Here is a 27,025-nt window from a genome sequence, read left to right on the forward strand (position 1 = left end):
GGCTTTCTTGTTTGTACTTTGACCACAGGTAGACTAATAACGGAGCTCAGCTGTTCAGACATTATTATGCATCAAGTGATATACATGGTCCAAACGACCTATAAGCACACAGCTTACAGCTGTAGTCTTGTGACTTTAGCTAACGTTAGTTAGTGAAATTAATTAATTAAATTAGTTAGTTAATTTGTGAATGTAATCTTTGCTAGCTAGCTAGCTACGTTAGCACGTATTTACCTTGGAGCAAACGTATTTGTGTTTGTTGATATTCGCCATATTCAGCTGGGCCTGGGGCCTGCCGCATTTCTTTATCCACTGGCGGCATCTCTCCTCTCGGTTTTTATCACCCCCCCCTCTAAGCTTATGGGATATCTGCTATGCGATTTGCAAAGACCATAAGCACAACACTTCACCATTTTCGCAATAAATTTGAACGCTAAGCTTGTCGGACTTCCACAGGGAGCCGCGCACGTGATCGAATATGATTGGACAACGGGCATTTAGGGGTGGGTTTGCGAAAGGTCAATTGTACACATTCTGATTACAAATATTTGGGGTTTATGTACTGCATTTTGAATTGTTTTTGTATATTTTCTGTGGTAAAATAACGTGCACTTCATACAAAAAACATATACAGTAATAACTTAATTTTGTTTTTTTGTTTTACATGTTCTGGAATTTTTGAGTGTCATAATTTAACTAATAAATATGAACTATTTTCACCAGATGTTATTAGACACCTTTCTTTTGCATTAATTGTGCATTTTTGAAGTTGATCATTTGAGGGTATGTGATACATATTTATTTAGTTGGTTTCTCATAATCAGCACTTTTTACAATTGTGTCATCACTTTTATATGGCATAAAAATATAAATAAAACATGTATGTGATGCATTCAGATTGGGGATGTCTTTTGTTAGGATGATTTATAAAAACCAATATCTATCCATCTTTTCAAACCGGATTATTCAGGTCTCTTGACCTTGAGGATCTGCACTCGTTTAAAAATGTGTCCACCTTTAAGAAGGACTCATTCACAAAATCTGAGTGAGTTTAACGTCTCCATGTGTCTTCACACAGCCCGGTACCGTCTATCACCTGGAAAAGAGTGGACAGTGTCCCCTTCCCTAGGAAAGTGGACATGAGGAAAGCCAGCGGCGTCCTGGAGATCCCGTATTTCCAGCAGGAGGACGCGGGCACGTACGAGTGCGTGGCGGAGAACTCCAGGGGGATGAACACAGTGAAAGGGAAGCTCTCTTTCTATGGTAGGTGATCCTGACATCCATGAATATTTGACCAGCGTGCGCCACATCTGTCAGAGCGGCTCACACTAAAAGCCAGCAGCAGCCCACACTACCCGCCGTATAAAACAAAGCGTTCACAAAGAGAGAGGCTCGTTTTAACGGCACATCAAAATGATTAAAGGCTGTCAGCCATGATGCCTTTAATATTTTGATCCAGATTAAAGGTGCGGATGAGGCTCAGCCCTTGGATACGACCTTGTTGGTGAGCTTGTATTGGGTTCCACCAGATGGCATCATGATTGACATCCAATTTGACTGGAGATCAAAGCCGTTAAAGGCACTATGCGCCAGCCAGTGGCACATATGTCAGGGATATAATCTGTGCAGAAGCATCTGGATAACCAGGAAGTGGGTTGGGACGTTTCGTCTTTGTTGCTGATAGACCCGTGTTTACACCTGCGGGGTTTACATTGTAGAAGTGGTAATATCTACTGCCAATAAACTCAAAAAACTGAAAATGTCCCATCGGAAAAAATTAAATTGTGCCAAATATATAGGTTTCAAATATTTCCTAATATATTTAGACCAGGGAAATGTATTCCCATTAAAAACGAAATAATGGAATACATAGGAAAAAGAAAACAAGTTGAAAAGAATATTATTATTATTATTATTTCCTTATCTTTTTGAATTAATAAGAAAATATAATAATAATAATGGAACAATGTTATTCCCTGAAAGGGGTCACAGGTCGAAAATGTTTGGCAAACTAAACCTAACCCAAACAAATGGTACGTCTTATAAAACTGGTACCAAGACTTGATATTGTTTTTCGAGATAAGAAGTAGTTAAGCATAAGATTCATTTTGTGAATAACACTAAAGAAGGAAACTTGTATTGAGTCCCATTTCATCTTTATAAGTATTCAATGTTTGCAATCCTCCATGTAGCTACTGTTCTTTCAGAATCAGAAACAGGTGTATTGCCAGGTAGGTTCACACATGCTAGGAATTTGACTTGAGGTCATGGTGCATACATAAAATAAAAATATAAAAAACAAGAAATCTAATATACTGTATATATATCTTTAGCTGTTAGCTTAGCCTGGCATCTTCCCACAATCACCAGTGTCATGGTCATGAATACACGGATAAAGCAGAGCCACTACATTTATATATTCATAATATTTTAACCAGGACTCATCTGTTAACTCGCTCTACCATCTATGGATTTTCCTACCACCTGAACCCCCACCTGAACCGCTCTCTGATTTCTTCCTTCTCTCTTTCAAGTCCTGCTGTGTAAAGCCGTCAAAATAAATAACTCATTTGGCGCATTAAACAATTTGTGATGATTTGCAGCAGCCTGAAAGCAGAGCACGCTGTGAAGCACAAAGGCTTCATTTGTCCCTTTGTGCCGCGGCCCCTCGCTCATGTGTTTTGAGTCTCTCCCTCCTCCTCCCGCCGGCTGCAGCCAGGTGATACAAATCAGTAATATTATTTTGAACCCCCTTTGAATTAAGCCTTTGTGACATTCGTCAGCGGTGTAAGCCAACGGGGGATCGATAAGGGGTATCTGTTGTGCATCGGAGCAAATATAGTGAGGCTTTGTGAGACAGGAAGAGATGAAGGTGTTGCTCCACGGAGGCACTTTGAAGCATCCTCACTCTCATGATGTGTACCAGAGCAGCAGGCTTCTTGAGATTGTCCTGGAAATGAGAAGCTATTTAAATGTAAGGTTATAAATCAAATGGATGTTCACTGCCACTTAAGATATAAACAAATCCAACCATCAAAACAACAATATCCTCTAAGTATTTTATTTTATAAACTAAATGATACATCTCACATCTTAATCTTCATATTTTAAATATTTATTGATACATTTTTTATTTATAACAGTGCCACTTATTAACCGTTTTAAAATACACAGGAAACACATTTTTATATCTAAAATTAGCTATTTTTGTTTTGTATTTATATATTTATCTCTTAGCTTTTTAATGTATGTATTTATTTTTGTTTACCTTGTTTTATGTTTCCTGTGAAAAATATTAAAGAGTTTTTTTTAAATACGATCAAAATATAAATATATATATAATTTGCTCAATTTAGACGCTTACTCAACTATCAAGACCTCTTGTAGATAAGTATATAAAAGGAAATGAAATTATAATTTTAGTTGGTAACTTATTTTTTTTAAAATATTAACCTTGTTTCCTGTGTATTGTAATAAGGTCAATAAGTTGCACCGTTTACTCAAATATGGCAGCATCTTGAACTCATTAAGTTAACCCTTAGATGCATCAGTGGGTCTTTGTTGACCCGGTGAGGTGGTTTTCTTGAAGTATCTTCTTAATTACATTTTTTTATCATTTCATATTCCAGCTATTCCTCAAAAAACATGTTTTGGATATCATGCCATTCACATTTTAAATGTTAATTTTAAGAAATTGTAGTTTTTGTATTACTACCCCAAGCTTCCATAAGTGGGTCAAACATTTCTAAAATTATAAATAGTGAAAAATTTAATATATAAAGTATTTCTAGTGTGAACCAAAATATAATACTAATTATCATATCAAAGTGATTTTTATTAACCAAAAAGACAAAAATGGCATAAGAACACATATTATTATAATAAGGGTCCCCTTTGACCTACTTATGGAAGGTTGTAGGGTCCAGTCACTCGTGCATCTAAGGGTTAATAAAATAACCTAGTTTAAACATATTTAAGTTTTTTAAAAGCATTTTTTTTAAATGATGGTTGGATTTTCCGGTACCACTTTACAATAAGGCTACCCTTATAGAGGGTTTACGAATAGTTTGGAATTCATTTATTAATTAGGTTGTGAACACTTTATAAATCATTAATAAGCTTTTATAAGACATGAGATGAACAGGGCGACTGTGACCGGTTGCTCGCCAAATAGTGAGCCCACATTTATCTGTACTGCTAATAAAGCCCCGTACACACCAAGCTGACACCAAAGAACTGACACAGACGGACCCGACTATTGTGTCGCCTCGTGTCCCTGCATTTTGGCCAACAGTCGCACTGGAACACACCGCAAAGACTTCAGCCGACAGCCAAGTAGCACGTACGGACTGCGCATGCGTGAGTGGCAATAACTCTCCTTACCAGCAGGTGGCGGTAGTGTGTATTCGTCATTCAAAAGAGGCAACAACCAGAAGACAGACTGCGTGATAACCGAGAGAAGAAGAACAGACTGCGTGGCTTTCCCGAAACTGTGTCGAGAGCTGGAGTTAAATGAAATCTCAGATTTGTCTTCTTAATCGTTTGTTTGGGTCCCTCACTTCCGTTTCGCTTCTCATGCACTGATTCGCTAAGCTGAAGTCCTGGATGGATATCCTCATGGATTCATCTTCCTATTATACACACATGCATTTCCAAACATTTGGACTACTTATGTTGCAAATGTATTATCTTTTCAATTTACACATGGCATCTATTGCACGTCTGTCCGTCCTGGGAGAGGGATCCCTCCTCTGTTGCTCTCCCTGAGGTTTCTCCATGTTCCCCTTTAAACTGGGGGTTTTCTCTGGAAGTTTTTCCTTGTACGATGTGAGGGTCTAAGGACAGAGGGTGTCGTATTGTCATACTGATATTCTGTACAAACTGTGAAGTCCACTGAGACAAATGTAACATTTGTGATATTGGGCTATATAAATAAACATTGATTGATTAATTGACTGAACAGCCAATCAGAGTGATTTATTTGACCGACAGCCTTTGGCCGATTGCCTTTCGATTCGACATGTAGAATCGGTGGGTTTTCAGCCAAAAAGGTGTCGGCACGGCCGAAAAGACACGACGGTGCGGGACACACCAATCTGAGTGGGCCTGACATCCATCGACGGCCAAAATCGGCTTGGTGTGTCCGGGGCTTTATATTGGCTACTAAGCTTACTTCTTCTTCTTCATCAGCCAGCATCCTTGGTATCTGTTGCTCACTGAGTTGATTCTCGCTAAGTAGCCAATATAAGGCTTCGTCATCTTGCCAAATAGTGAGCCTGTGTTGATGCATGACAACTATGTTAGAACTGGTTTATAAATGGTTCTTAATGATTAATAAAGTGTTTACAACCTAATTAATAACCTAATTAGGAACCCTTTATTTTTAAAGTGGCACCATTTTTCAGTTAGAAATGAAGTGGCGATACAGTATATATGATGACTTGTCCTGTCTTAGATCTGCAGAATAATTTCTCTTTGGTTTGGGGAATTGTTACACACAGTCTCTCTTCATAATCATGGAGTTTTATTTAAAGAAAATGTGTCTCTCAAAGAAGAAATAGTGAAGAATAGGCGTCTGCAGGAAAGTAAATGTGAAGCGGTGACAGGTCAGTTTGCCCTGTTTGTATTCACATCCCTGCAGACGCTCCGCTGCATTATCTCACAGTGATTCCACTGATAGGGCAACATTCCCATCTTTCCTTTGGGCTTTACCCACTTGGTGTGTGTGTGTGTGTGTGTGTGTGTGTGTGTGTGTGTGTGTGTGTGTGTGTGTGTGTGTGTGTGTGTGTGTGTGTGTGTGTGTGTGTGTGTGTGTGTGTGTGTGTGTGTGTGTGTGTGTGTGTGTGTGTGTGTGTGTGTGTGTGTGTGTGTGTGTGTGTGTGTGTGTGTGTGTGTGTGTGTGTGTGTGTGTGTATGTGTGTGTAGGCAGGCAGAGATGGGCTGCCGGCTTTCATTTGGTAGGTGTTGACTGAGAGTGGATACGTGCGCGGCTGGTGAGGGATGGAGTGAGTGACCCTGTCAGCGGGGAGAAAACACCCACAAACGATAACAATGGAGCGAGGGTGCATTGGGTGGGGCGGCCATGATAGACTCTGATGGAGGATTGCTCTGGGATGAATGGATGTGATGCTAAATGACTTGTGATGGAGGAGTCTTATAGAGAGACTTTGAACCATCCCTTCCTCAAGGCTCAGATACATCAAAGACTTGTAGGGCTAGTAGGAAAGCTGAAAATGGTTTTAAATGGATATCAATGGGAATAAATGTAATTATTCCTTTGCATTTCATGAAGTTATATATGTGCATAGGATACAGACACATTATAAAATAATACAAGATTTAAAAGAAACACTCACAAAGCAGAGTGAAAAGTGAAGAAAACCATTTATAAATTCAAAATATATGTATGTTTTCCAACAAAGGAAATGGAATAGATCATAATTGTCAAACATACATTAAGTGTCACATTTAACCAAGGCATGATTAGTATTGTAGCCTTTGTTTATAACTCAACCTTTGTCAAACTCGAAATGTTTCTATAATTGTTTCTCATATTTTATTCCAAATATTCCTTTTACAAGCGATTTATTTTAGTTGCTGAAGTGTTCACATATCAACCAATTCTTTGTTATTGGTCTATTGCTAAGAATCTTATTGATCACGCCTTGTATTTATTTTCATCTATAATAATAATTGGGTTTTTATTTACAAGAAGAAGAAGATTCAACTTATTGTCGTTACGTAGTATAGGTACTACACTGAACAAAAATATAAATGCAACACTTTTGTTTTTGCTCCCATTTTTCATGAGATGAACTCAAAGATCTAAAACATTTTCTATATACACAAAATAACCATTTCTCTCAAATATTGTTCACAAATCTGAAAAAGTCTGTGATAGTGAGCACTTCTCCTTTGCCGAGATAATCCACCCCACCTCACAGGTGTGGCATATCAAGATGCTGATTGGACAGCATGATTATTGCACAGGTGTGCCTTAGGCTGGCCACAATAAAAGGCCACTCTGAAATGTGCAGTTTTGCTTTATTGGGGGGGTCTGGGGGGGGTCCGAAAACCCTAAGGTTAAACCCTAACCCTAACCCTAACATGTCACCCACTGACACATTAAAAAATGTTTTAGGGTTTAACCCTAACCCTAACCCTAACCCAGTGAGTGACATGTTAGGGTTAGGGTTAAACCTGACTGGTTTTCGGACCCCCCCAGACCCCCCCAAGAAAGCATAACTGCACGTTTCAGAGTGGCCTTTTATTGTGGCCAGCCTAAGGCACACCTGTGCAATAATCATGCTGTCTAATCAGCATCTTGATATGCCACACCTGTGAGGTGGGATGGATTATCTCGGCAAAGGAGAAGTGCTCACCATTACAGATTTTTTCAGATTTGTGAACAATATTTGAGAGAAATGGTTATTTTGTGTATGTAGAAAATGTTTTAGATCTTTGAGTTCATCTCATGAAAAATGGGAGCAAAAACAAGTGTTGCATTTATATTTTTGTTCAGTGTATGTAACAAAACGGTTTCTCTACATTTGACCCATCCTAGTGTTAGGAGCAGTGGGCTGCCATTATGTACGGCGCCCTGGGAGCAGTGAAAAACCAAAGATATTATATAAATCATTTAGTTATATTTCCCAGGAGCCCTTATGGCTTTAGATGACCAGAACATAATACAGAAAAAGCTGCCATTTATGTTACATCCCATGTTCTCAACCCTCCGTCCTAAAAAATGTGATTCTTATCCAACTCAACTCCATCCTCAATTACGTTTTACGGATATATTTTATACCAGATTATGAAGGCAGTTTTAAACACGTCGTATTATGGAGAATTTTAATGAACAAAACAAAATATAACAAAAATATAAGGTTGTTAAAGCAACAAATCTATCACGTTTTGGCAATCAAACGGTTAGATTCAGTGAATGATAACGGTTTGGCATAAAGTAAGTCCAGAATTCCATGTTCTATGTTATTGACGTTACACACTTAAATAGAACATAAAAAGAGGGCTTCTTGGTGACCAATACATCCAACCCTACGTACCTCCGTGGACCTTGACTACTGTACAAACGCTGTTGTGAAGCTCCGAAATCAAATAATGAATTTCTCTTGACATGTGATTGTTGTGAGAATATCACTTCTAAGAAATCAGCTAGCACGAAAAATAACAAAGCTCCAGCTATCTGTCAAAGGGAACTGTAACCCTTTCTACTGTTAGCACTAAATGCTAATGACCCCGGCCAACCGTGTGCCGATTCCCATGCTGCCGAACGGATCTTAGAGGGCTGCACATGATCCCCAAATACATCTCTGTTACCGGAAAGACTTTGATGTTGAATCTGTGCAGGACATAAATACACACAACCGATCAAAAATACCCCACGCTGGTCTCTGCATCCTACTCTTTTTTAGTTTTATCTGGCTTCTCTTACCACACAACCACACACTAATACTGTCTTGTGGTTTACGCACAGAGATAGTGCCGTGATGCATTTGGAGTTATTGAATTTCCTGCCGTGTTGTCCTGCTATACTCAAAGGCAATATACTCTATAGCAAAAGCCAATTAGAGCGGGATTTGTACTGTTGCTGAGAAGCCTCCACAAAGGTCAGTCCTTGAGAGTGGCATTAGGTGAGATGGGCGGAATGGAAAAATACGGTCAGCCATTACTCTTGTCCTGCCACTGGCCTTGTGTGATATAAGGTGATGGTAGTGTGACCGACACATCATCCTGAATGTACCGACACGGAGCTTTACTTATCTGGTTTATGTACCACTTTTTTTGTTTGGGTAATCATTAACTAGCCTTGAGCTCATGACAAATAATCAATCGTCCTCCTGTATAATTATACCATCATTTACTCTGTATTGAATGGAGGAGATTTTAATGGCAGCAGTAGCCACCCATATGGATATAGTTAGCTTTTTTTAGCGTTGTAAACATTAAAAAGAGATCTTTGGTGATATCACACCTTAAAGAGGACATACTATGGTCGTTTGCAGGTTCATATTTGTATGTAGTGTCTCTACTGTGACATGTCCACATGCTTTAATGTTCAAAAAACTCCTTATTTTTCTCGTACTGCCTGCAGCACCTCTTTTCACCCTCTGTCTGAAACCAGAGCCCAGTCTGCTCTGATTGGTCAGCTGGCCGACTACAGGAAAGTATAAACCCCAAAAAGCATAATGGGGACCTCCCTAAGTGGTTGACCAATCACAACAGAGCTGGTCAGCTAACCAATCAGAGCAGACTGGGCTCTGGTTTCAGACAGAGGGTGAAAAGAGGGTCTGAGTATGATACAAATAAAGACCTTTTTCAACATTAAAGCATGTAAACACGTCACAGTAGAGACACAACATACGTTTATGAACCTGAACATGTAAGGTGCATGTTGAGAATAAGTAGAAGTTAAAAGCATTCATGTATTTCTAAGACATAAGGCCTCTATGAGTAGTGCCCTAAGTCCTACTGTAAGGCTGCACACCGCCCCAAAAAGTTAAAAATAATCACAACATGACAGACAAGCCCAGGGTAAAAAGAAATACAAACAGCTCTCCCTACGTCCACCGCTCTGAGCACATGTTAATGTTAATAATCCAAAGTGACTCAGATATGTACATAAACAATCTCAATTCCTCCCATTTCCAGCTCCCCCTCAGCTCATCGAGAAACCCCAGGATGTCCAGAAGCTCATCGACGAATCCATGGTGTGGGAGTGCAAAGCCACCGGGAAGCCAAAGCCTTCGTACAGGTGGATGAAAAATGGAGAGAACCTGGAGCCTGTGGAGGTAAGAGATCTGTCTTTAGATCAGAGTTCCTCTACCAAGGTTACGAAAGCACTTTGGGAGAAATGCTTTTTGCTGCTGGATGAAGAATGTGAGAAACCCGGACTAACTGTAACTCCACAGCTTTATTGTGCTGTTTGCTCGAGACTAATTACCATGCATTTTTTTTATTACAACCGGGTACCTCCTGTGCGCCAATACATTATGCTTTTTGCTTTGGAAAGCCACCATTTATTTCAAAGGAACTGCTCTGTGTATGTGCGGCGATAAGAGACTAAACAGGCCCAGTAAGTGATGTGAGCGCTTCTCTAATCTTCTGTTAAATCTCTCTTGGCCAAGTGCAGTTATTAATCCTGTGCCACCAAATATGAAACAGTAAGATTCTCTATATCAACACCGTATATCCTACTTTCATTCTAGCCCCCTCTGAATTCCCATTATGTGTACAATGATGAGCCGATTGTGGCTCCAAACGTGTTCATCTTGTGCACGGATATGATTCAATATTCCTCCATCATATTGGATTATAATATTGGATCCTTTCTCCAGGTTGTTTGGGAAAGATTGATTGGACACTGAGGCACAGCTTGCACCTGATAAATAAACAGGCATTATGTTCATTTGCTTCATTATGCAAAAAAGGAGACAAACACACCAGAGGATATCGATCAGTGCTTGAATGTTGTACATGCTGTTTGAATGAACCCAGTCTGTCGTTATTTTACCAGAGGCAACTCTCTGCTGCAAAGCCTCCTCCTCATACAAAACACATTTGGCTCGCCGTCAGGCAAGAGTAATCAACAATCTGTTCAGCCAATGGCCAACAGTTTTATCAAAACCTTTCTGAAAGTAACACTATTGTGTTAATTGGACTGCCCATCTGGTTTTATGTATGCAAAATGTTTTTGTTTACCCGATGTGAGTTGAACCAGGACACTACAGACCAAAACATTATTTTTGAATGAACTGGTGAGAGTTTGGGCTCTATTGGATTGGAAAGAAAACATCCAAAATACAAATTAAGATGTTCATTCGACTAACTTTGTCAATTGTATTGTGTTTATTTATCATTAATGCAACACAAGTTGGCATTACATTACATGTTAGACGCTTTTATCCAAAGCGACTTACATACTCAATACTGTGTGCAATCCCCCCAGGAGCAATTTGGGGAGAAGTGTCTCAGGGACACGACGACATGCTGACTGCAGTGGGATTTGAACCTGTGACCCCCTGGCCCCAACACCAACGCACTAACCCACTGCACCACACGCCTCCTCATTAGATCATATTTAACATTTCAGTGGTTGCTGTATAGTTCACTTGGTAGAGCTGGTGTCTCCCCCTTTCTGTCATGTCTACACGGCACTTGTGGCCTGACAAAATCTTTAAAAAAAGTAAATGGTCCATCTTATCTTAAAAGCAAATCTGAAAAACCTAATGAATGGACTATGAAATGCAAAATATAGGTAATGTTGCAATACATGACTTTGAAAGCTGTTTTCTTAAAAGAAAAATGTCCACTTCATATGTCATGCCTTACGGCCCCTACACACGGCGGCGTGCGTTGCAGCTTCAACGCTTCTGCCCATTCACTTTGAATGGGGTGACGTCACGATTCGCCGAACTGCATTGTGGGAGCAAAGCGTAGCTTCTCTCGGGGTGCTCGCTGCAAAAGTAGAGCACTGATCTACTTCAGCCAATCAAATCATATGCCAGTACAAGCTCTAGCCAATCAAACCGCGTGCTTGTGTGTCTGGATGGGGAGATTCATGTGATTGGTTGTTGGTCGAGTTTCAGCCCCCCCCCTCGCCGGCAAGTGACAACGCACGCCGCCGTGTGTAGGGGCCGTTACAGTTTCATTGCTGTCTACATTCAGTATTTCATATATAGCCTAATTTATTCAACAACATTTGAGCATGCAAATGTTCTTATTTCCGGAGCAATCCTACGTTTATTTTACAGAATAAACCAAAAATGTTCACATTTTCCTGGAACTATCCAATGTTCTGGAACTGATGTATAAAACAATTGCAGTTTTAATAAGATGTATATACAAAACAAAATACATTAAGAAACATTGTAATATGTGTTGGATTGTTATTTGCCTTTCTTTTTACCAATGTGCCTGTAGTCTCTCCTTATAAATTATAATATTGGAGACACTCTGATAACCGACTTCTAATGCATACTTCAACATTACATATAATACATTTAATCTAGTTAAAGTTACCGTACTCATTCTCCTTCCCTTTAATTCTGATTGCATTTGAATAAAGTCAAACACAGGAGGAATTACACATGTATCTCGCCACACTCAGCCATCTGGCTTCCAATGCATTTCAATGCATGTGTGATTAAAGATTACAATGACTGTTGATTTCTGTGCAGCAGTTTTCCTCTCAACATAAATATAATTAATGGACATATTCAGAATGCATGGGTGAGTGGATTGATTACCAAAGGTGTTGCATTGTTTCAAATGCCACCATTAACCACAGTGGCTTAATGAGTGGAAGAGGGAAAGGTCAATGATGTACGCAGCAGTGGGAAGAGGATGCTCCATTTGTTGTTATTTATTGCAGCAAATCAATTGAGACCTTTCTGACTGTAAAGCTGGTTTATTTCCGCTGACACTTTTATAAGTTTGAGCAACAGAAATTGAGCAATCAATACGACAAATAAAGTTAGGTGCTCTATCGGAAGATTGGCTATACAGTGCAGTACACGCCCCGGGAGTCATTATATATATATCTGAGAATATGTGCATTCAATTATTCAATGTCAGTCATTTAAAATATTTAACAACCCCCAACTATTCCTAGTGTTTCGCTCTAATAATAGTAGCTCTCAGACTGGTTCCACAATGATTTTGCTCTTTGTTGGACAGCAGTTGACAAGCAGCTTCATACAATATTTCACATGCCCTTATATATTACGAGACTCCTATTTTCCTCTGGGATGCTTTGTGTTACTGCCCTGAGTCAAAATAGCAGTAATTTATTGAGATGCTTCTTTTTCGTGTGGCTGTTCTTCTTGGAAAGCACCTCTCTCTCTGCTGCGTTATTGACAATAGCCCGAGGATTAAGTGGATGTGCAGTTAAAGAGAGACTCCAGCGTGAAACAGGATTGAGTCCATTTAAATTAGGCGGGACCGCCATACAGAGGGCTGGCAACAATGTACTTGAACTGAGGTTATTCCTGTTAGTGTTGTAGTGGTGAAGACTTTGGAGTCACGGATGGACGATCAGTCATGGAAAGCATCTCGCTATTTTTCTACTGGTGCTTGAGTATTTACTACTTTTACTCCAATACAATTCAGACGCGAATTACAATTAATTAATATATGTGTTCTGAGCCCAGTCTGATTTGATTGGTTGGCTGTGGCTCTGTTGTGATTGGCTGGTTGGCTGTGTGGCTCTGTTGTGATTGGCTGGTTGGCTGTGTGGCTCTGTTGTGATTGGCACGTACAATGTGTTGGAGCGCTAGCCAATGGAAGTACAAGTGTTATGTACTGATGTCACTATGTTAAGGAAGTAGGCACAGGAGTCCAATGGAGGCGTTTTGAGGGGGGAGTGTGTGGGAGAGAAATCCCCTCTGGAGGGAACACAAGGAGTTTAGCCTTTGCAGACCATTCGCATGCACAAAAAACGATTTAACACACCACACACATAGGCTTAAATAACTCAAGGCTGTGTTTCCAAGGTTAGTTTTTGCTGCAGGAACACATAGAGCTGGGTCTGAGAATCAGTAACTCACAGGAGCGACAATAAATAAGCTAGTCATTTTTGAAGTCCTTTATAGATGAATAGATAAAAGTGTTGATGCTGCCTGATAGAGAGGCAGCCCACCTCCTAATATAAAACACAATGCCGGTGCCATGTGGGTCGACTGTAATAAATCTGAGCGCTGAATGATTGACAGCTTCTAGATGTTTAAGGCTGGGGACAGGAGCATCTCTATAAATAACATCAACATATTCCAATACGGAGAGAAAGGTTGCTCACACATTCCTTTCCCTACGATAAAATGAAAACAGGACCCATTTAGCCACCTTATATTGAGACTTTGGTGTTGTATACAGGTTTTAAAAGTAAATGTAATCCATCTATTAGCTTACAAGCAGAAGAACTTGCACATTATTATAAGCTTTCATGTAACATGGGAAGGGGGATAATGTAAATGGCTTGTTGAATCCAATGTTTTCTGATCGGCAGCCCATAGAAAAAAGACAACATTGTCTTATATTACAGTTTTTGGGGTTGTGGGATGATCCAGTACCCAGTGTACAAGCACTGGAAAAGTGAGTGTTCACAATGTCGTATTTAAAGTGGACCTATCTTGCTATATTTGAATAATATAGTGTAGGACCATACCTATATAAGGCATATTTATACTTTTTATTTTTCAAAATACCAAACAGATCATACATTTTAGCCATTCCTCATTTCGCTCGATTTAACACTGTCTTTGCATGGGCTGATTCTGTGAGAACAGCACCATCTACAGGCCTGGCATATGTACTACAGCGTCTCCAGCGCTTTCCAACGGCAATGTCCGTGGCTGTCTCCTCCTGATTGGTGGAGTTGGCCCAAAAGCCGTAGCACCACTTCTGTGACGTCATAGAAGTGTTCAAATCTGGATCAGTCTGTATCAGATCCGTTGCAGCCCCTTTTTAAGAAATTTGGGTATGGAGGAAAATAGAGAGGGTTGTGTTTTCTGACACTTGGTGAGTTCCCTGGAACACCGGGGACACATATTCATGTAGAAAAGACGTAAAAAAGTGCATTTTGCATGATAGGTCACCTTTAAAGAGGGATCAGAAAAACAACAGTTCATTTCCTTAGCTCTAGAAAAAACCAACATCAAATGACTCAGCATTCATATTAATACTACAAAATAGAATCAACAACATTATGGTTGAATATTATGAAGAAATGTCAGACTTTAAAACTTAAAATTCACGAGTTACCCACTCCTACAGTATATTGTTAAATATTTTTTTTAACTTTTTACAGCTGTAATAAATAAACAATAAAATACACATGTTTCCAGCGTGGTCCATCTGCAATGTGAATGCAGTAACAGAGTGTTTTAACACGGTGGTCTTGCTACTATAATACTAATGGAAAACAGATCTTAGCGCTGATTCCACCACTGTGACTGATTCCCCTGCTAATTCAAGCTCAAGTGGAGCGAACAGGCTGAGCTTTTTGTTTTGCTGTTGCAGAGCCGCTGTTGAACTGAGGTCATCTTCCTGCAGTTCTTTCTTACACAGGCAGGCATGTTCAGTAGAGTCATCAAACATCTGTCAATAGCTGATTTAGTTCACAGTGAGCACAAATCATCTTAGGAACATAAAACTCGGCAGGTCAAAATCAAATTAACGTGGTTCAGTTTTTTTTTTTTTCAAACACTTCCTTAGATCCTCATTAGTGGAGGTGTCTTGTTTTGAGTTTACACCAATGTTGCTTTTAATTTAAAATGTACAGCTGTGAAATGATTCCCACACAGGCTTCCAGTAATTAGTTTGAGAATAACTGTTGCCAGCAATCAAAAGCAAAACCCTCCTTTTACTGAACCATAAAAGTCGTTCCTTCCTCCTAACAATCTTTCACATCCTTTTTGAAGCTTTATATAAAAACAAAATCAACCCAGCGTTGTTGGCAAATGACATTGCCAATCATTCTCCTTCAGCATAAGGCGTGCAGATGGTCCCCCCAGGTCCCCGGCATGAAAAACTGCTGATTTGAGAGGAACGTCATGCTTAATTAATAGCAGCCGTAAACGGGAGTGCTTTCCATGCACAGACTGATGTGCGCCACCGTTTGCCTCTCCCTTGCCAGCAGGGATATTCGCCCCTGCACATCCCGAGCGTTATGGAAATGTAGGCACAACCTGCTCAAACACAGGATTAGTTTGTGATCTTTCGGTCTTTCTTTTCATGTGACAGTACCTTAATCCCCCGTGACTAGAGTTCAAGCCGATGGAAAAAGGGGTTGTAATGACATTATGGGTGCGCCCGAGGAAAAGAGACGAGATGAAGGGCACGAGGAGGCAGAACCTGACACGCCTGCATAGAGATGTGTGAAAATTGCTCAAGGACTTAATGGTGAGGTAGAGGAGTTGAGTGAGAAGAGATAAACTTATATTGAGGATTATATGTCCAACAGATGCAGCGATCCAACCAGTTCATCGGGCCCAGCCATCCTTAAATAGATCTTAATTTGATGGCTCAGTGACGAGCTACATTTATCCCACAGGCGGGCGAAAAAAAGCTCCAAGCAGGCGAAGAGGAGGTGCAGCTTGACCGTGTACACATCGCTTAGTATGTATGGGGCATACCTATCAGAAAAGCAATTTTCACAATGCATTATGCCTCAGATGTTACGATATTCCTTCCCCAGTTATCCCCTCCTCCTGCTGAAGGGGAAACAGCCCTTGTGGTGCAGTCGGAGATATAAATAGGGCATGGTTTTATTTCACTCTAATAAACATGCAGATTGATTAGGGTCATTTTCTGCTAGCCTGCCTCCATCCACCCAAGCCTTTCCCTCCATTAGTGATGAAAACCTAGATTTATTGCCACGTCTGTCACTTCCGGACCATGTTTCTCTGGCTCGCTGGATGGCTGTTCTTATGTCGATGAACGCTGGGAGTAAACCTTATTAAAGGCACCTGTGTCTCTGTGTCCATAGGAGCGCATACAGGTGGCCAACGGAGCATTGACCATCAGCCGCCTGACCCTGTCCGACACAGGGATGTACCAGTGTGTGGCCGGGAACAAGCACGGCGAGGTCTACTCCAACGCAGAGCTCCGAATTATAGGTAAGGCATTAGTTGGTTGTGTGTGTGTTAGAAAAACATCACTTGTCACCGGCTTGAGCTTCAATATCAGGATACTTGTATTTATGATCCTCTCCAGAATGGAAGTAGTCATCACACACAGAGCATCAACTAGTTCCTGAACAGTGTCCTTCACATGCTGATATCCAAGAGAGGGAGTTCCACAGTCACAAGATGGAGGAATAGAAAGCAGTATTCAATGTTTACTTCAGATTAGCTCCACGTCAGAAATGATCATGCTTGTCATATGTCTCTCTCCATAGAGGCTGAATCATCATGTTAATCACATAGCTATCATACGCCTCAAACAGTCCTGATGCTCTTCTAGGTAATCACACATCCTGTCATGTTCACAGCTGCAGTTGGGATACCTTTGTTATCATGTGTACTCTGATATTGGAAGACTACATTCAGTATTTTCACAACAGTGTCCGTTTGCAAAGACATGTGTTGATTTGCATTAGTTTGTCCATATCTGTTCTCAAGTTTGCTTCGTCTTCTCCTCAATACCTACCGGATGACCTACGGCCTCTCTGTTATTAGCCGCTAATTGAAAAGCATTCATTCTAGGATGAATGCGTCCTGCTGACAGTGATGTATTTCCAGCGCTGCTCCGTCCACCATCTGCCCCGTCAGGACTGTCACTCTGTACTCCCCGCAGTTCTTAGTCACTATTCATCTTCCAACACGTCTAGTCCCGATCATGGTGCTTAAACAAATCTGACTGAACAAAGCAGAGGGGTCAAACTTAAGTTTTGAAAAGTTGCATAGATATTGAAAGCTGGATTTTTTTATTTTTCAATTGTTTACACCCAGGAGGAAGCAAGTCCTTAACCCATAGGACCCATTGCTCAGTACTTCCCGCTTATACTGTAACGAACATTCAAGATCACCTAGATAACTGCACCTACTGGTGGCAGAGGGTCAGAATGTCCTCAAGCCTAAATATAACAATCAAATGTTTATACATACTTGTATATACCTCGCTCTGCATCCATCACAGCAAATTGGACTGAGTTTATGATGGCTGTTCTCAAACCTGACTCCAAAATCTTTGAACGAGCTCCCCATTGAATTTTGGTCAGCAGAAAGTCTATATATCTTTTGTCGCAAACTGAGAACCCACCTGTTTCCCCCGAACGTGCCCGTTGACATTTTTTAATAAAATAGCACTTGAGCTCAGCCCAATTGAAACTAATGCACCAGCACTTAAAGCGAATATACCTGTACTTTCCTTTTAATGTAATTTCATGTCGTGTAACTATGGTAACGTGTGGAACAGTCATTCATAATTAGGTTTAGGCATCAAAAGTACTTGGTTAGGTTCAGGAATAGGTCATGACTTAGGGTTAGGGTTAGGGGTATCCTACTGAATGAAAGTCAATCAAGCTACATTTTATGCAAATGGCGGCAAGAAAGCTAGCCAATCAACGTTGCTATAGTTGACCCCTTGTTGCTCCTCCTCTCCTGTCTATTTGTGGCTGTCCTATCAAAAAATGCAAAATGGCCAAAACATCATCATAATGATAACTGAAAGATGACTAGTGGTCGTCTCCTGGGTGAAAGTCCTCGGTTTGTTTGAATCATCTATCCACCCCCACCTAATTGTGTCGAGATGTTCCCTGATCTGTTCCTAAACTCTAACCCATGAGATCTTGTGATCTTTTCTTGAACCTAACCAAGTGTTTTGTAAAGACTATTTAGTGATGAGCTAAAGAACGAGACATTTCGGTCCCTACTGAGAATAATTATAGTTATAATCTCTTCAACCGCACATCATTAATTATAGGCTTTGCTATTAGCTTTTTGATTACCAATTATTCAGATAGTGAATAATGTAATCTTGTGTCTTCAATTTACCACGGCAATAAAGAAATGTATTTATGAACTCATTATCCAAAATGGTGGAAAAAAAAGAACAGAATTAAATTATATATCCGATAAATCGTCAGAGATAATATGAAGGATGAAAAAAAAGTGAGGTTTTAATTTGCCGCTCTTGTCTCAGCTGTTGCCCCAGATTTCTCTCACAACCAACTGAAGAGCCAGACGCTGGTGAAGGTTGGAGGAGACGTGCTCATCGAGTGCAAACCAAAGATGTCTCCTTGGGGTGTGATCTCATGGCGGAAGAGCAACGAACCACTCCGAGAAAGTAACAGGTAACAAAACATGTACTCATTTTGTTCTGCTTCTACCCCACTGTGAGGCTTTGGCTTCTCCTCGCGTGTTCTCATTACTTTTAGCCAGGTAGGGATCCCTGGTGGCCGTGTTCGTCTGCAGTCGAGACACATCTTTTGCTAGACAACACTTGCTCCTTCCAGATGTACCGTCTTGTTCCCATTTGAATATGTAACGTTCAGATTAAGTCATCACCGGTTTTATGTTTCCCCCAGCTGGTTGCAAAATTGGACGAGAGTCAAGTATGATATGAACGAAGCAATCGCATTTTCACTGCTACCTTCATTCAATGTGTCTTTTCACTAGGTACTTTACATTATGGAGGGAAAATATCCTTCTTTTCTAGTTTACATTTTGTGCACTACCACAAGATACTGCATATTGTAAAATCATTACCAGAATATATAATAATAAGACTCAAAGGGCTTTACAAATACACATACATGTAATGGTCATCTACTGTGGACAATACCCACAGGAGCAAATTCGGATGAAGTGTCTTGCCCAAGGACACAACGGCAGTGGGTTTCACCGCCCTGATCTGATAATCATTGCACAGCCCACTGCGCCACACCGGCCATTTTCACACCTCGAAGTCATCAAGGCGCTTTTACAAGTACACATTGATATTACACATGTACTGTGGACAACACCCACAGGAGCAAATTCGAGTGAAGAGTCTTGCCCAAGGACACAACGGCCTGACGCAGTGACGGCGGGAGCGGGTTTCAAACTGGAGTTCCCCAACGCCCCGTTAATCTGATGATCAAACGCACAGACCACTGCGCCACCCGTCACACTCGATATGGCAACAGTTCTCGGTTTTCACTTTTTCTGTTCATACAAACGAGAGCACTTTGTGAAAAAAACGGGATTACCTTGCAATTATCTGCACTAACCAATTCAATACCATTAAGATAAGCCCACATTACTTTATTACTTTATAACTGCATTTCTGTTGATTTCCAATGGGCAACTTCGGTGTGGAAAAAAGTGCCTCAAATCTTCGTTCTCTTAAATCTTGGAGCAGGGTGCACCTCCACTAGTTGCTTGAATACAAAACTGCAATGTGTGGAGTTAGAAGGGAAAGCGATTTGTATGTACCTATATGCGTATAATCTGTTTGTTTGTACCATCTTTTTTAATTGAATCGAAGTCTTTGAGAAAATGACTCTATTTCTCGATTGAATTAGTACCTCGGTAAACATTTTCCTAATGACGTTATGGGCTTGGTCATTAGTTTGGATTTGTCTGCTATACAGAATTATGTTACATCTTTAATGTATTATTATTATTATGAAAAGATAAGACGGTTAAGCAGGGTATACTTTAGGTACTGTACCTGGGTATGAGTCCTAGAACTACAAGACTTTCACTGTGTGTTGTTAGCTGTCTAACCCTACAACCCAGTCTCACAGCATTTCGTGTTATCGTCACAAAATGTAATCTATTGATTCGTGTTCACCAACATGATTTTCCCGTTTTTGTCGTGTCACACAGAACGATTTTAAAAGCAATGTATTTCTACTGGTAGTATGTTTCGTGCCTGCACCACGTCTTTTTGTCCGGTCGGGTCTTGCAAGAACAGAAGCTGTGTGGTTCATAAAAACATGTTCTTACTCAATATCAAGCCACGATTATTGTTTTTATTTTACATTGTATAATGTCGGACTTTTTTTGCCGTCCGCGAGGAAAAGAAATGTGGCTCAGAGCCTCAGAATACTGAAATCTGTATGCAGACCGATTGCAGGCACGAAACATACTACCAATAGAAATACATTGCTTTTAAAATCGTTCTGTTTGACACGAAGAAAATGGGAAAATCGTGTTGGTGAACACGAATCAATAGATTACATTTTGTGACGATAACACGAAATGCCTTGAGACTGGGTTGAACCCTAACCCTAAGCACTCTGTTGTACTTGGTTCCGAAAAAATCAAGTTAGCGACTCCAAACATCCAAGATGGTGACTTCAAAAAACCAGGATGGTAGTATGGCCAAAATCCCAAACTCAAGGGTTCAAACATGGTCCACAAACCAATTGACCAAGTCCACTTCTGGTATACAGTTCATGATTTTATCTCACAATTGTAAAACATAAAATATACTGATCCTTTCTCGTAGTATTCACAGTAAACTGTTCAATGTGGTGTTATAGTGTCGGTCAAGCCTTCAAACTTATGTAAGTACGTATTTAAAACTGACCTTCCAACACATATCCAACAAAGCAGTGCTGAAAGATGTCTTACTTTGCTGCAGACTACTTGGTCACAGGAGGTCCTTGCCTAATTGTTCTGTCAGAATTGTCCCATAGAGTTGGCTGCAGTGATGGCTAAGGGGTTTATGATGATGTCCCATGGTGACTTGTCTTCTGTTCTTCCATAATATATGAAGTGCTTGCTTTTAATGACCATTTTTAACTCAAACAGCCAGCACGTTTTCTAGATATCATAAAGTATTGAATCTAAATGACACCAAAAGCCTCCAGTGACTTCAGCCTTTTTTTTTTTGCAGGATACACGAGGAGATGTTTTATGTCGTCGTCAGATGTGGTTAGATCAGCATAGGGAAAACCCGCATGAAGACTACATGAGTAATACTTTATGAGGTTTGCTGTGTTCTATCTAAGTGCTTAGAACTTTTCAACTCAGCGGGTATGACGAAATCTAATTATTCAACGTCTGACACCACGTTTTCAGTGGAACAGAGGGCGATCTTAGTGTCTTGCCGTATTTGACCCCTGGGGCGCGACGTGTGCTACATGAGATACACTTCCATCTGTGTTTGTGTGTGTGCGTGTGTGTCTGCATGAAGTGTGAAGTCTGGCCATGTAGCCTCATCGCAGCCAGGGGTCATCCATCGGGTGTCACCACTCTAGCATGACTCTGCTCTGACAGCGGCTGTGTGCTCACTGTCTTGCCAGCCTTTGCATATACACAAAGCAGTGTTGTTGCTTGTCAAACAAAGTGCCGTGGAATTTGCATAGTGGTTTCGCTGCCGGTGCCCTTCACTCGCCCCGTGTCAATGCCATCAAACATTTCAACCTCTCAGCACCTGGGCCATTTTCCCCCTATTGTTTTGAATTCATAGCTCAGATTGATTTCACATTTGTCTTTGGTGTGACACGAGTAGACGTCCTCCTGGCATGATAAATGAAATGGCCGTGTCCCAATGCTAAGTAGGTGCTTTGTATTTTCGGAAATTCTACCACTGCATGCATTTGTCCTTTGGTGTTCTTGTTTATCCCAACCATAAATCACAAAATGACCAACTGCTGTGAGGAAAAATTAATGATTCAAGATTTGAATCATCAAAGTGTATCTCTTTAATAACTCTTAAATAATAGAAACAAGGGAACTCTTCTGTTGCTGTGTGATGGATTTAGACTGCAGCCGTTTAGTTATTTGGTGCTCTCAGAGAATCAGGATAATGAACGATTAGTAGATGGATTTCTTTAACTCTGTCTTTGTTCTGGTAGTCTGTTTGATGTTCCAAAATATGTCATTATGCTTTAACTCGCATTAAATAAATGATATTTGGCTCAGACCACCCGCTCCAAAATTAAAAAGAAAGAGGCACAAAATTCAACAGTCCCAGCTGTATTGCATTAAAAGCAAACGTGTTTCCATGATGCCAGACTGTATCGCTGGCTAGGAAGGGAAGAGACTATTTGCAGAGTTTGGAAACACATGCCAGCAGAGCCCCTTACTCTCTTTCCTATTATCACCCTTTTATTGCATCTGTGACACACAAACAAAAACCCATGTGTTGTCTGCCACACAATACAAATGTGTAGCATCTGTCGTGTTAATCTGGAGAACAGTTGTTCACAGTTGTTTTTTTAGCTTACCAACAAATGGCTGTCCTGCCTGTAGGTAAAGCTTTCAACTAGGGGTCCGCCAGAGCGCCATATTGCAGTCTGTGAGGCTCCTGTGGATTCATTCAATAAAACGAATACAAATAAAAGGTTTTGGGTAGGGATGTCCCGATCACCTTTTTTTGCTCCTTTGCCGATACCAATTTTTCCCGATCCGATCTTTATGCAATGCATTAAGAGAAAAAAAAGAAAAAAAGCATTCAAGTTGTCCCTTAAGGTTATTTTTTTTATTTAAATTGGATATTCTATCCAACATGGATATAGCTTCTTTCTTTCACAGCAGCATTGGATCAGTTCAGTTGTGCAGCATTGGATCAAAACAAAATAAAGCTTATCAGTACTCGTTAGCTTACTGCTACTATTAGACACTGCGCCCTGCCCACTCTGTTGCCAGATTTGAGAGAAATAAGCAGGTCTATGAAAACAAGCCCCAAAGAAGCAACACATACATGATGTTGTGTCATTTGAAACCAAAACTAAGGCCTCAGGATGACTTTAAGACTTGAACATGGTCATTTTTGTTTTGTAACATTGAATACAACATTTTAAAAAAGATCCCGATCTCCGATTTTTTTCTCCCGATTCCGATCTTTTGAAAATCACAGGATCGGCTCCGATCCCGGGACATCTCTAGTTTTGGGTTCATTTATAAAGCCAGTTATTTAGCATGTATAAATGTGATCAAGAAGTCACATATATATATATATCAAATTAAAGTACATATTAATATTTTCGCAGCTTTTTTCAAAGTACGATCAATCGCTAAAACTGCCATAATGTACGATAATTTGATGAAAACCAAACCAAATGGTTTTAGTCAGCGCTCCCTCATTTCAATTAGTTTCCAGATGGCAAAATATGGAAATGAATCCTACTGTATTTTTTGATGATCGGACCAAAGCTTTGATACAAAGATAACGACGTTGGTTAGCCAAAACAAAATCTGATTTGGGTACGTTTTAGGTGTGTCAGTGAGTCAAGTTTTACTTAAAATCCAAAAATGTTGAAGCCCCAGTTACACATTTGATCAAATCTGGCAACATTCTTTACCAATGTAAGCTAGCTAACGTTCCCTCGGACGCAGTGACGAAACATTTTCAATAAAAACGTGTTCAAGGACACATCCGTTTAAGTTCCAAATCACAAAGTAAGGAAACATGACCATAAATGCAATACATTTGGATAAATAATGTCAGGAAGTGATGGTTGAGGGTAAACAGAATATTCAGTTATGTAATTATAGCTCCCAGTATACTGTACACTGACTTTTCTATGACAGTATGTTCTTTTTTCCTGATTGATTTCTTGAAATACTTTGGGCTTTAAGTTACAAAAGGTAGAGATCTCCTGACCTTCATCCTTGTCCTGTTGGCTGTTTTGCAAGACTTTAATGAAAGCAGGCTACGAATGCAAATAACTGCAAATGATGGGACAAACAACATCCTGGTTTCACACATCAGCTGTAGGCCTATACTTCTTACTTGTTAGTTATATTTGTTTCTGTATAAATGAATCCCATTGTGTTTGCATGTACAGCCTGTGTACACATGCATGTCTGAGCAGCTCTGTTTAGTTATGCACCTGCACAGAGAGTTTCAAAATTATAAGAGGAAGCTGTGAACCCGTTTTTGTTGAAGATTAATTGCCCTAATTGCGTTATAGCACTCCGCAGTGGCTTCGGTGGAAAGGGAACCAGTGTCACCAGCTGGGTAATCCATCTTCATAGCAGCAGCCCCCTTTTTTTCCTGCAGAGGACCAGTGGAGGGGGGGGTCTTATCTACCCCAGACAACCCTGCAGGGACGAGGTTTAGATGACATCAGCTGGAACAAAGCAGCTGAGAGCGCAGAGCAGGGCTTTCTGATGAGTGTGTAAGTGGGCCGTGTCAGCCACAAAGAGCAGCCCTCTTAAAAAAAACACGCCATTTCAATATGTCAGTAGCAGGAAGAAATCACGTTTGTTTGTCCGCTCACACCAGACACACTCTTATCAACCGTTCTCCCGTGAGCCACCGCAGAAATGTGCTGACGCCCCGATTGCTGTTCCCTGTGCATTAAACATCATCTTTTTAAAGAGTATTCATCTCTATCGGCTTTGGCAGTCATGCAAATATTTGCGCTGCATCCTTCAATCCTTTGAAGAAGATTTTTACCGCTGTAGGGAGGCCTTAGGGTGCTTTGGGTGTGGCAGAGAGGGAGAAGCCCCCCCCAGTTGAGTTTTTTCAAGCGCAACATGCACAGAAAATACATGTTGCCTTGTGTGCACTTCAGAAGATGGGCTATATAGCACTTTTCATACAACACATGCAGCTCAACGTGCTTTACAAAATGACACATCACAAGTTAAAAATAAACGACGAGAAATTCCCCTCAGATTATTTGTTAAGAGCTTACATGCAGCAAAATATAACATGTTACCAGGTTAACAGATACAAGGAGGTTAAATGTATGATAATTAAAATAAAATAAATAATGGTTTCTCTCTGACAGATACAAGACAATTGAGTTGATGCAACAATGTAAAATATAAAACCCCGTAAAACTAAGTGAACCTATAGGTACAACAGAAATAAATTAAAAAAAGATTAAGACCTATAAAATAAATTACGAGAGTGACAATATAATAATAATAATAATAATGCTTAATGTATGGGAAATATTTAAATGTTACATAATTGTTTTGCAATTTATTATTCACACTGTCCTCCCCAAGGAGTTGAAGGACAGTAAGAAATTCAACATATCCGAGTATCCATGGCAATCCCATTTAGTAAGCCCGGTCCAAAAGGTCACGCGTCGGAGATAGGTTTGAGATATGGCAATGTGATGCAAATGTGTTATGCTAAAATGTTCTTTTCTTTTATTGTGCTGTATTTCAAGGTAATGCATCAAATAAAAAAAATCTATATTTTTTGACAAGAGACCAAATATGATCCCTGCTGGTGGCTAGATTTCCCGGGGAAGCAGAAGTTGGTCTTTTATGTGTCTTATAATTGCAGAGCAGAGAACAAATTGCACCTGGCAAACTGCTCCCCAGGCAAAAGGCCAGTAGAGCTCCCACTGTGTCTATAAGTGCACAGCACAAAGTACATCATAAATAGATACCTAAATATCTTTATGTATTTATTTGTTTGTTTCAAATCCCAACTCGCTTCCACTAATTGAAAATAATTGCTGAGTAAATGGCATTTATTAAATGATTTCACGTTCAATAATACATCCGAGCTCTCGACGGAGCCAGAAATTAGGACAGCTTCCGTGACATTCAGAAACTCATTCAATTATTGTGTTGGTTATATGTTTATCCCTCCTATTGTCTTCGTTTTCCCGCCCTTACTTTGGTGTTCGCGGTCAAATTTCACCGGTCCTGTTTTAACTGCTATTACATTAACACAAAAACCATTAATCATCACCAAATGTCATTTAACACCCTTTCAAACTGTAAATATTGTATCAGACTACTGGTATGAAAAACTGCAGTAAATATACAAAGAATAGACACTGAACATGTATTGCGTGAGCCAGGTGTGATCCATGTGGGGGGATGGGCACATAAGAGCGGGAAATGTGTCAAATTGTTCTGTGTGTTTGTTTGTGAGTGTGTGTGTGTGTGTGTTTGTGTGTTTGTGAGTGCCAGGTGTGATTCACATGGGGGGATTGGGCACATACGGGGGGGACAACTAGAGTGTGTGTGTGTGTGTGTGTGTGTGTGTGTGTGTGTGTGTGTGTGTGTGTGTGTGTGTGTGTGTGTGTGTGTGTGTGTCTGGGGGTGTGTGTGTGGGAGTGTGTGTGTGTGTGTGTGTGTGTGTGTGTGTGTGTGTGTGTGTGTGTGTGTGTGTGTGTGTGTGTGTGAACACCATGTGTGTTACAAAGTTGACTAAATCATCCAAAATCCAATGAAAGTGGTGATCAGCAATTTTATATGTTCAAATGTCTACTGTGAAGGATATCATAAAGCCTAAATGCAAACGAATGTAAAACAAAAAAGTTATGATTGATGAAAGTAGTAAATCGATCAGATTTGACCCGAAGACAACAGGAGGGTTAAAGCTCAATCAATGTGAATTTTTTATTTCTATAAATACATTTTTCGAAACTGATTTATTTAAAAAAAAAAAAAAAACAACAAAACATGAAATTAGACAAAACTAGCTCTGTTGAAAAGCGTGATTATAAAAATAAATAAGTTTGTTGCATTGCATGTGTGTCTTTTTGGTTCTTGGTGTACCGGTGTATTGGAATTATACATTGTTTTTCATTATTTAGATATGTTTTTCTAAACGGCTATCGTCATCTCATCATGCTGGTTTGTCCTTAATG

The 27,025-nt window shown here is 40.1% G+C and overlaps 1 protein-coding gene across 1 annotated transcript in view; it reads left to right on the plus strand.

Moving 5' to 3' along the window:
• Positions 1–27,025, plus strand: part of cntn4 (contactin 4) — a 174,086-nt gene that overhangs the window by 106,298 nt on the left and 40,763 nt on the right. Inside the window, 4 exon segments of the mRNA XM_079683091.1 lie at positions 1,079–1,263; positions 9,670–9,809; positions 16,505–16,634; positions 18,661–18,811. Of these exon segments, the coding sequence (XP_079539217.1) occupies positions 1,079–1,263; positions 9,670–9,809; positions 16,505–16,634; positions 18,661–18,811 (606 nt within the window).

This window comes from Notothenia rossii (genome assembly GCF_949606895.1).
Source record: "Notothenia rossii genome assembly, chromosome: 5".
In the NCBI taxonomy this organism is placed as follows: domain Eukaryota; kingdom Metazoa; phylum Chordata; class Actinopteri; order Perciformes; family Nototheniidae; genus Notothenia; species Notothenia rossii.